The sequence below is a fragment of the Artemia sp. Qi Xiang Cuo genome, chromosome 8, assembly GCF_049724085.1.
Source record: "Artemia sp. Qi Xiang Cuo chromosome 8, ASM4972408v1, whole genome shotgun sequence".
Lineage (NCBI taxonomy): Eukaryota > Metazoa > Arthropoda > Branchiopoda > Anostraca > Artemiidae > Artemia > Artemia sp. Qi Xiang Cuo.
In genome coordinates, this window is record NC_142801.1 from 63,381,264 (window position 1) to 63,393,411 (window position 12,148).

Genomic DNA, 12,148 nt, shown 5'->3' on the forward strand with positions numbered 1-12,148 from the left:
CAACTTTGCAAAGTATATTCAAATTTTATCCAAAATTGCAAATTTAAACGTAGGACGGTGCTAATCAATGTACAATTATTTATTTACATATTTTAAAAGCAATTGACCAGGGATTTAAGGGACCGGTACCTCCAATTATATCTTGGTTAGGCCTGGGCATGATTTGGAAAACAATCAGAATTTAAATAATAAACAGCTTTTCAACTGAAAGCAAGGAACAGATTTGAAATCTATTTGAACAGGTCATTCTTTGTATGAAGGGGGCTGTATCCTCCTTGTCTCCATACTGTTTACTGTGAAGTTTGGCTTTTTTCCAAATTTGTTAAGACAATTTGCAATTGGAAAAAAAAATTCAAAGCACTAAAAAACTTTTTTTTAATGAGCGAGGGGTTGAGAAGGGGGCAATTCCCCTTATATTCAGAGTAATTTATATTTGTTTTTAAGTTTTAAACTTGCTCCTTACTTTAGTTGAAAAAAACTTTCCTATTTGTTTAATTACGTTTCATGAAACTGTTAAGTTTTATGAATATAATACTCTTGGTAACGCAGAAAAAACGATCAATATTTCAATGATCTCTGTTTGAATTTTGATGGGTAAGCAAACAGTTCGTGGTAACGAACTGAAAGTAAGGAGTGACCTTGCTCAATAGTAACCAAAACTCTAAAAATGGAATTTTGATACAAACAGATATATAAAAAAATTGGCTTATTATGCTGATTCCAAATATATTAGTTTTATTAGTTTCGTCTTGCTTATCAAGAGCTACGAGCCTGAGAAATTTGTCCGGTTTTCAAAAAAAAGGCAACCCCCTTGAAGTCATATAATTTTAAGGAAAATAACACCGTCAGATTCAGCGTATCAAAGAACCCTACTGTAGATGTTTCAAGCTCTTATCTGCAAAAATGTGTAATTTTGTAATTTTTACCTGAAGATAAATCACGATTGCGTGTTTATTTTTTTCTTTTCCCAGGGATGTTTGGATCGACCCAGTGGGCCTAAAACGTCGGGAGAGGGCTCATTCTAACGGAAATGAAAAGTTCTAATGCCCTTTTTAAGTGATCAAAAAATTGGAGGGCAACTAGGCCCCCCTCCCACGTCACTTTTTTTCCCAAAATCGTCCGACTAAAATTTTGAGATAGATTTTTTGTTCAGCAAAGTTGAAAGGCCAATAACTATATCTTTGGAGACAAAATGACAAAAGGTTTTTAAGTTATAAAATTCGCCCTTTGTTTTATTTGTTATTGGGAAGTATGCATACATTTTTCGGGTGAGGAGGGGATGACTAATATTCAATGGAGAGGATAGTTTCAAGGGGGGGGGGGTTGACATTTTCTGAGGAAATTTACGTAGGTTGAATTTGCTAGAGTTCATATACGAAATTTATTTATATGTCTTGCTTTCTCTTTACCGATCAATTTTTCGCATGAAGATGTTAAGGGTAATTGTCTGGGGTAAATTTTCGCCTGGATTGAATTGTCCCGAGGATATTTCTATGGGGAGGGGTATTTTTCTGTGGAGATGGAGCCAGTTATCCTGGCGCTTTTTAAAAAACGATCAGAAATTAGAAAAAAACAAATTTTTTCAACTGAAAGTAAGGAGCAACATTAAAACTTAAAACAAACATAAATTATTACCTATATGAGGGGGTCTAGCCCCTCTTCAACGTCTTGCTCTTTACGCTAAAGTTTAAATTTGGTCCCAATTTTTTAAAAGCGACCCCTAAAACACAAGGGTCGTTTAATTAGAACAATAAGTAACTTTTTTTAAGTGGCGAAAAACTGTAGCCTGAAGAGTTTGGTGCTGAGGAGGGGGGGGGATCCCCCTTATATATGTAATAATTTATATTTGTTTTAAAATTTAATGTTGCTCCTTACTTTCAGTTGAATAAACCGTTTTTTATTTATTTAATGAAGCTTAGAGACAAACAATTTTCTAAAGGTAATGGAAACAGTATGTCAATTTAAGTAAAAGTTGAATTCCTTGTGTAAAAGGATACACAAAAAATAGCCTACTTAAAAAAAAAAAAAAACTTAGATATGAACTTTCAGCAATCAGATCTATTGAGCAATGCCGAAGCATTGGACGGATATTTTTTAATAATATCGACAGTTTGAACTTGGCTATCAAACACCACAATATTTAATGCCTTTAGACTCAGTGTTTATAAAAAGTAACGCATTATCAAAGTAGTTTGTTCAAAGTAAAACATTAAAACTAAGAATGAGAAAATTAAATATAATTTCAAATTTAATATTTTTAATTTAACTTTGAATACCAAAAGCCAGTAAATTTGACACCTTTATGCTTCACAACTGTAAAAAATTATATATTTTTCAAAATGACAGCTAGATAAATACAATCACTCCTGGGAAAAAAAAGAATTGACAATAAAACACAAAAAATGTATCCGTTCAGAGAGAAAACACAGAAATTACCAGCATTCTGTGCAGGCGAAACAATTCTGCTTATAGTGACTTAATACGGAAATTACCCCTTATTAAGTTGTTTTCCTTGGGTTTTCTATAATTATACGAGTTTTATTGTGTTCTAATAACTGCACTAATTACTAATAAACAAATACTTATTTAGGATCACCATAAAAAGCTGATTCTTTGACTGAATGTCATCAATCGTTAGGCTCTTATACTTTCGTTATTGATAAGGATAGTTGTTTACTTACCATTAATTACTATGAAGAATTTGATTTTTTTTTTGCTCCAACCAAATCATATAGAAAAGATGTTTGTGAAAACTGGTGAGGGGTTACTCAGTCAGAAATTAGAACTTATATTTTCCTTATTATGGGTCAAAACCTATTGGCAGGCAGCCAGCAATGGGGCGACACAAATTTTTTCCATGGTTTTCCCCTATTCTGCTCTCTTTCCTTTGGTTTCCTTATAAGTGCTATATAGCCCCCAATTTCCATGGGGGGCATGCCCCCCTTCCCCCCTTGCCAGCGCCCATGTCTGTAGACATATTTTTTCTAAAACCAAATTGACTTGAATGAAAAAAACATCTTTTTTCAAAATAATCCATCAGTCGTCTATAAATCAATTTTTCAAAAATACGAGAAATCACTGGAAGTAGAGATATCGGACGGTAATTGTTCATATCTTCCTTATCGCCTCCTTTATACAGAGGAATAATCAAAGCACTTTTCAAGCAATTAGGGTACACTCCAAATTCAAAATATTGATTAAAAAGGTACAACAGATGATTAGATATAATTGGGTAAATATTTTGAACTGTTTGAAAGGTTAAAAAGTCCATTACAGCTGCCGATTTTTTCATACTTTTTAAAATATCCTCAAGTTCACGCGATCTCACTGGTTGAAGGTAAATGGTTGTATCTCTTGCTTCAGGATGAAAATTCTGGTATGAACAATCACCATTTATGCATTCCACAGATGTCGATATTATTAGCCCTACTTCTGAAAAGTGGGTACACAAGTTATTGGCTATACCACTATCTGACTCCGAGGGCAAATTACTAGGAGTTATTGATTCACTATTTAGGCTTATTACCGACTTAATCAGTTGCCAAGTCTTGGCCAGGCTTCCTTCATAATCTTTAAATATAGAACATTAAATATTAGAACATTAATTTAAATATAGAACATCAAAATTAAAAATTTAACCTGACTTCATAGACTTACGAGTGAGTTGTAAATATTTAAAGAATAAGAGTACAGATTTAGAAAAGAGTAAAAGTAGAAAGAGAAACGTAAAGAGTAAAGAGGAGTGAGAATAAAGGTTTAGCCTGATTAAATAAGGTTCCAGCCTCTCTGGTTGTATTGGAGGCTCTTTTCTTCTGAAAATTCGATCATCTTGGGCAATACTGTGGTAGACAGTATAGTGTGGGAAAGGTTAAAGCTTTGAAAGTCGTATGTCCATTTCTTACAAGGCTAGCCTTGGAGGCGCTTTCCATCTGCTCGTCCCTTGAAGTTGCTTTTTGAAAGCTGGTTCCTGAAACTTCTTGGATGTGATTCAGCCAGAAGAGCTATCAGGAGGGAGAAAACTAAGGTTAATCACACCTTGTTCACTGACATGTCTTTCAATTCAGTTATCATCTGGACTGAGAACTAAATTTAAAGAACCTTTCAATGAAATTGGACTTGATTGAAGTCTTTGTTGAGTCTGAAGTTTTTGCTATTTCTACCAACCTGTTTCTCCTGCTCTATTCGCTATTGCTATGTATTATCTACCCGTTACTATCTAGGCCTACATGTTTGTCATGACCTTGGTGTTACTGTTAGTTTCTACTTTCTGCCCGTTACTATGTTAATATCTACATTTTCTCATGACCTAGCTATTGTGTGGCCGTAACCGCGCGTAGAAAAGGTGTTCTTGAATGCATGATTAATATGGACCCATAAATAAATTGGAGAAGAATACACACCTGGATAATTTCCCTACAATTGAAATACATTGATTATGATAATATAAAATTATTCAAATCTGTCAAAACTTTATGGTAAAGCAATGACTCATGTACAGGGCACTACTGTTCCGTACTTAAAACTTTTGAACGTTAAATTTAGAATGGTAAAAGGCAGGGGCGTAGCTCCAGATTTTTTATTCGGGGGGGGGGGGGCAAGGCGAGGTTCACAACTGGAGAGTCAAGGGGCATAGGCTATATAATCATTTTTCACTCCAAATTATTGGGGGAGGGGCAACTGCCCCCTTGCCTTGCTGGTAAAAGGTTAAGACCTTTGGGTATAATGTTTATGTGCAATAAAAGAAGTAATTGCATTTTTTGCCAGCCAGAATCCCCCCCCTTCGTTCTACTTCCAAGATCCTGAATCTGCCACTGTGTTTAGACTCTATTTGTCTTAATCTTTCGAATCTTTCTATTGAAACAAGCTCTGTTACATTTCAGACCTTTAATGTTGCTTTATTTCCTTGATTTTTCACTGTTTGAAGTCTATGGGGTTTCGCAAAAAGGGCCTTAGTCTACTTTTCCTACTTTTACAGGGTAGGAAAATGAAAATAAAAACGCACAGTGAAAAGATCTTTCTCACAAATCAAAATTTAAGAAACCTGAATTTAAAGACTGATTCCTGGTTAACTTTTCAATCGGGATTGACTGGAAATGTCCACACTGCTGAACTGTTCATTACTTAGAAGATAAGGAACTTAAACTCTTTTTTACGCCCTTTTGCAACAATTTTAAACTCAGTCAGAATTAAAGATAAGCCCAAGCTCTTTCGAACTCTTTCGAACTATATGCTTAACTCATTTTCGAAAAAGAAGTGAACTTGGGCTCTTTCTGCAAAATGCCACAGAAGTAAAAGATGCTAAGCGACTTTGATGGCCACCCAGAGGATGATCAAGAGATTAATATTGTTTAGTATGTCCAGGCTAATACAGTGTGCCCAAAAAGCTATACATTAATAAACAATTTAAAAGTTTTTAATGGATACATATATAAAAGATGTTAGAAAGTAGTGTGCAAATTTCATAGAGTACTGGAAATCAACATAGTTTCGTTCCCAAAAATTTCAGTCTTATTTTTTGAGTTCCAGTCATTTTACAAGAGCATTTTTGCTAAGCTTCGACATTCAAGAAGTACTTAACCTTTTGAGTAAAAGTGCAGTTAAGGGATATTTTAGTAATATCAGAAGCTGTTGTGCTATAATAATATATTGATTACCGACGGAGAGTACAAAAATATAAGGAGAGTCATGCGAAAAATTCCATTATTTTAGATTATACAAACGATCTTTTAGATCTTTTTAGATTTTTAGTTCTTTATATTTTTTTTAGTATTTACAAGTGTTTTCTATTGAAAAACCACATAACTATAAAATTTACACACAGTTGGGTTTCGCACTGTGATTTATTTTTTTTTAAGTGAGATTCGCATTGTTTTGAATTAGTCTCTTAATATTGGTTACTTTCGCATTATCAAACAATTCGTGGTAATGAACTGTAAGTAAGGAGCAACCCTGCTTATTAGTAATTAAATCTCTAATATACGGCGATTTGATACCAATGGATACATCAAAAGAATCGGAGTTTTATTTTTACTTCAAACAAATAGGAGCCGTCAAGTTTAGTTCAATCAATCCGGAGGAACCTGAGAATATTCATCTTGTGTTCAGCATAAAGGAGGAAACACCCCCTAAAAGTCTTTGGGCCCAAATGAAGATCATATTATTACAATCGGCACATCAAGGAACATTGCTGTGGAGGTTTCAAGCTCCTATCTGAGAAAATGTGGAATTTTGTATTTTTTGCCAGAAGAAAGATCACGGATGAATGTTTATTTGTTTGTTTTTTTTTTTTTTTTCCCCCAGCGGTGAGCATATCGAACCAGTGGTTCTAGAATGTCGCGAGAAGGCTCATTCGAACGTAAATTAAAAGTTCTAGTGGCCTTTTTAAGTGACCGAAAAAATTGGAGGGCAACTAGGCCCCCTCCCACGTTCATTTTTTTCCAAAAGTCACTGGATCAAAATTTTGAGATAGCCATTTTTTTCAGCATAGTCAAAAAATTAATGGTCATGTTTTTGAGGATGACTTAATCCCTCAAAATTCCCCGAGGAAGGGCTGCAAGTTATGAACTTTGTCCATTGTGCACATATAGTATTGGGAAGTATACAGATGTTTTTCAGGAGGAATTTCTTCTGGTTGGGGGTTCAGGGGGAGGGGGTACCGTGAGAGGATCTTTTCAAGGAGGAAGAGAATTTTCCATGAAGGGGGCACTGGATTTCCCAGCATTGTTTAAAAAACGATCAGAAATTAAATAAAACACAAGCTTTTTCAACTGAAAATAAAGAGCAACATTAAAACTTGAAACGAACAGAAACTATTACTTATATGAGGGGGTTCTCCACCACGTCAATACCTCGCTCTTTACGCTAAAGTTTTTATAGTACTTTCAAAAGACTTAATTATTCTAATTAAACAACCTTAGTGATTCAGGGGTTATTCTTAAAGAATTGGAACAAAATTCGAACTTTAGCGTAAAGAGCGAGGTATTGACGAAGGAATGAACCCCCTCATAATAGTAATTTCTGTTCGTTATAAGTTTTAACGTTGCTCCTAACTTTCAGTTGAAAAAACTGTTTTTTTTATTTAATTTATATTAGACTTCAGTCATCTTTTTAACCTGTATCAGTGGTTCCCAACCGATTTCGGGCCATGCTCCACCTAGGCATTTCTAAAATCCTGATGCTTCCCTCGTGATATTTAAATTTTGTTGTTCAAAATTTTACGTGTGTTCACCTGAAGGAAACTTGAACGACCATTGGTATTTGGTACACCATCCTGGCATTTTTTTTCAAGTCGTCCTCTAGACATATTTTATGCTAATGAAAAATATTGTCTGTATAAAACACCTTTTATACAATGTATTACGCTATTCCAGAACTACCATGTATTTTTTTTAAATGCTCATGAATGTGACATCATTCACATGAAATTTTTTTTTTATTAAGACTAAAGTATAGTCAGCTGCCCTCGACCGTGTCACGTCCTGCCCTCGACCGAAGTCGGATCTAGAGCAAAATCTTGAGGGGGGGGGGGGCAATGTAACAAGGGCGCCAATAATTGAACAAATTGGCAAGTTTATTTAAACAAGGGTAAAAAAGAGAAAAAACTAAATGAGGGCGCCAGAAAAATTCCCCCTGCCAATGACCCACCTAAATATTGCCATTCCCCACCGGTGAATCCTGCGCCCCACGATGGGAAACACGTATAGAATTAGTATACAAAGAAGTTTCCAAGCTGTTTTGGCAGGGTGCAAGAATGTGTCTTAGAAAGATGGACTGTAAGTCCATGGAACTTTTATGTCATCTCATTTCCAAGAAAGACAGTTAACCCAAAATCCGACTGTACGCTGACTTTCCACTGTAATAAGCTGAGTGCACCAACTATATCTATCGATTCTTTACATCGTAGATTTATAGACATGAAATTTACGCATGCTCATACTTTTTTTTTCCATTAGACCAATTTAGTGGCTCAGTTCCTCTTTTCGGACACCAATGGATTATGATACATAAAACTGTTATTCATTGGACTAGACTATGCTATAATCCATAATCCTTAGCTATGCTATATTGTTTTCATAATCCTTTGTTGTCAGAAATACGAAACTTATGTACTAAGAAGCCCTGTCAAAGTTGATTCCCCAGTCTAATTCTTCTTATCCACCTGTCTTATACTCCTTCTTAGTATTAGTATTATCCTTGAGTCATATTCTCCTTCTGAGTTCCTTCGGTCTTATCCTCCTTCTTAGCATTATCCTCAAGTCTTATTTTCCTTCTGGGTCTTATCCTTTGGTCTTATTCCCCTTCTTAGTTTTATCCTTCAGTCTAATTTTTCCTCAGTCTTAGGCTCCAGTCTTGTTCTAGCTTATGCTCCTCCAGTCTTGTTCTTTTGGTCTATTATATTATAGTTTTTTCGGTCTATTAAATTATAAATTATAATATCCTGTAAGAAAACCAGTTTTTACATCGTGCATTTTGGCGCACGTTTTATTACGTACATTACGTACTTTTTACTTACATTTTGCACCGAAGCCAGATCATAATGATGGAATGTAAAAATCTCTCGCTAAAGGTTTTCGATGACCGGTCTTTTGTCTTGTGATACCATATAATTGGCATGCCTGTGTTATTGTCATCATTGACAGCCGTATAAAAAAGATGATCCATCCTTTTATTTATTCATTTATTGAACAAAATATTTACAGTATATATAACAATATTATATTCTTCTTGGTTGCCCGAGAGCCTGCCACAAGGCTGACCAAACGGGCAGTCCAGTAAACATAGAAAAACAAATATACCCGCATCCAAAATTTGGTTCAGTCCAAATTTCACTAAACTACCTATCAACTAACAGTAGAGTTATGCAATTGCCTACAATATAAACCACCACATACCATCCGTTTTGAGTAAATGGCGACTCATAGTTATTGCTATCATAGTTATATTAAGCCTCATAGTTATTTTGTGTACTTCTTTATTTTCTAATATAAAATCCTCAGAATGATAACAGATAAATTTAATTTTTTACTTTAATGATGCCCATATATTTTTAATTCGCGACAGCTACCGTTTTAAACAATACTAAAAATATATTATTGGGTTACTCACTAATATAGTCTTAATCTTATTGTAGGCTATATAATATCAACATGTTGACGGTCAACTCACTGTGGAGACTTTTCAGAGGAAAGAAGTATAATCCAATCAGACAATGTGTTGATAGTGGTCACTTTGAAACAGATCAAATTATTGTTGGAATGCTTGTTTTTATGATTGCTGGATTTATGCTTCCAACTACGGCTGTCTACTATTTTGTTTTCTTAACGGTATTTTTTTTTACCTTTTTAATGGTATTTTTTACGTTTTTAACGGTTTTTTTTTACATTTTTAACGGTATTTTTTATATTTTTAATGGTATTTTTTCTTACGGAAAATAATTGAATAGATACGAGATCTTTTACAGGATTAGTATGTTCTACTTGACATCATTTGTGTTCTGTATGCTATCTCTGAAGTAATGTTATGGGAGCACGTATTCAAACAAATACTCTTGAATTAGCCTAAGTATCAGTGAAACGAAAAAAATGGCAGCTGTAACACTCTAGTCTATGCCCTCTACCAAATAAACAGTATAATGACAACAGACTAGTAATATTCGATATTTCAATCAACGATTTTTCCAAATATAATGGTCGTCGCTATAGTGACAATGCGCCTCCCCCCCCCCCCCCTTATTGGGGCTAGATATAACCCTAGGGTATACACACTAGTTCAAGAAAACACTATGATAATACTATTTTCACTTTACAATCTGCAAAAAGATTCTTTTAATCAGATTTTTGTATGTCCTTGCATTTTTAGCTGCGTATTCAAATAATTTTGAATTGTATATTTTTCCCACTGTTCTTTGTGTTTCGGAAACTGCAGTTAAGAATTCAAATCAAACAGTTCGTGGTAACGAACTGTAAGTAAGGAGCGACCCGGCTCAATGGTAACCGAAACTCTAGAAAACGGGTTTTTGATACCAATAGATATATCAAAAGAATCAGATTGCAATGCTGATTTCAAATATATAACTTTCATCAAGTTTAGTGCTACCCATCAAAAGTTGAGCGCCTGAGAAAATTTGGCTGATTTTCGAAAAAAAGGGGAAAGACCCCATAAAAATTATAGAACCTTAATGAAAATCACACCATCATATTCAGCGTATCAGAAAACCCTACTGTAGAGGTTTCAAGCTCCTATCTACAAAAATGTGGAATTTTCCATTTTTTTCAAGAAGAAAGATCACGGATGCGTGTTTATTTGTTTTTTTTTTGGTTTTTTTTTGTGTTTTTTTTCCAGGGGTGATCGTATCGACCCAGTGGTCCTAGAATATCGTGGGAGGGCTCATTGGAACGGAAATTAAAAGTTCTAGTGCCCTTTTTAAGGGACCAAAAAAAATGGGGGGCAACTAGGCCCCCTCCCACGCTCATTTTTTTCCCAAAGTCACCCGATCAAAATTTTGAGATAGCCATTTTGTTCAGCATGGTCGAAAATATGATAAAAATGTCTTTTAGGATGACTTGATCCCCCAAAGTCCCCAGGGGGAGGGCTGAAAGTTATGAACTTTACTCAATGTTAACCTATAGTATTGGTTATTGGGAAGCATACAGACTTTTTCAGAGGAGATTTTTTCTGGTAGGGGGGGGACGGAGAGGGGCGGGGGCGATATGGAAGGATCGTTCCATGAAGGAAGTTTGCATGGGGGAAGGGAAATTGCCATGAAGGGGGCGCCGGACTTGCCAGCATTATTTATTGGTTATTGGGAAGTATACAACCATTTTCAAGAAGGATTTTTTCTGGAGGGGGGGGGCTAGAGGAGGGGATTACTCTGGAGAATATTTCCTTGGAGGATGTTTCTTTGGGGTAAGGGACATTTCTATGAAGGGGGCGCCGGATTTCCAAGCATTATTTAAGAAACGATCAGAAATTAAATAAAAAAAAACGAGTTTTTTCAACTGAAATGTAAGAAGGAATATTAGAACTTAAAACGAACAAAAATTATAATGTATGTGAGGGGGTTCTCCCCCAAGTCAATACCTCGCTCTTTACGCTACAGTTTTTTTTTTTTAGTGCTTTAAAAAGAGCTATCTATTCTAATTAAACGGCGTTTTTTATTCTGGGTTTTGTTAATAAAAATTTTTTTAACTTTTAACTTAAAGAGCGTGGTATTGACTAAGGGGAGAACCCCTTCATATAAGTAATAACATATAGGTAATAAAAGAAAACAATAAAAAAACAAGCGATACGGCTCAATAGTAATCGAAACTTTTAAAAACGAAATTTTGATGTCAATAAATGTATCAAAAGAATGTGTTTATAATGCTGATTCTAAATATATAAATTTTATTAAGTTCAGTATTACTCATCAAAGGGTATGAGCCTGAAAAAATTTACCCGATTTCTTACAGAGGGGGGAAACATCCCCTAAAAGTGAAAGAATTTTAATGAAAATCACACCGTCAGATTCAGCGTATCAGAAAACCTTATTACATAGGTTTCAAGCTCAAATGTGCAAAAATCTGCAACTTTGTATTTTTTGCCAAAAGAAAAATATACAAACATAGAAGTTAGTTACGCAAGTTAATTTGTAAAGACATCCATTTATCAATAGAAAAGTAAAATTTTTATGCAAATAAAAGCTGCATTAACTAAAAAACGATCAGAAATTAAATAAAAAAACAAGTTTTTTAAACTGAAAGTAAGGAGCGACATTAAAACTTAAAACGAACAGAAATTATTCCGTATATGAAAGGGGCTGTCCCCTCCTCAACGCCTCGCTCTTTACGCTAAAGTTTTTTATGGTTTTAAAAAATAGAGTTGTGAGAAAGTCAAACTTTTTATTGTTTTAAAAAATAAAGTTGTGAGACAGAGTCAAACTTTAGCGTAAAGAGCGAGGCGTTGAGGAGGGGACAGCCCCTTTCATATACGGAATAATTTCTGTTCGTTTTAAGTTTTAATGTCGCTCCTTACTTTCAGTTTAAAAAACTTGTTTTTTTTATTTAATATCCTATAAAGAAGAGATACGACTGTTGAAGCAATGAGAAACAGCAGGTAAATAAATAATTTGAGGTTATATCTGGCACCATTTTGAGGGGTGGGGATGGAG

The 12,148-nt window shown here is 34.7% G+C and overlaps 1 protein-coding gene across 1 annotated transcript in view; it reads left to right on the plus strand.

The window, feature by feature from the left end:
- Nucleotides 1–12,148, plus strand: part of PIG-Q (phosphatidylinositol glycan anchor biosynthesis class Q) — a 53,116-nt gene that overhangs the window by 16,157 nt on the left and 24,811 nt on the right. Inside the window, exon 4 of the mRNA XM_089093060.1 lies at nt 9,131–9,323. Coding sequence (XP_088949186.1) covers nt 9,131–9,323 — 193 coding nt within the window. The remainder of the gene's footprint in view (nt 1–9,130; nt 9,324–12,148) is intronic.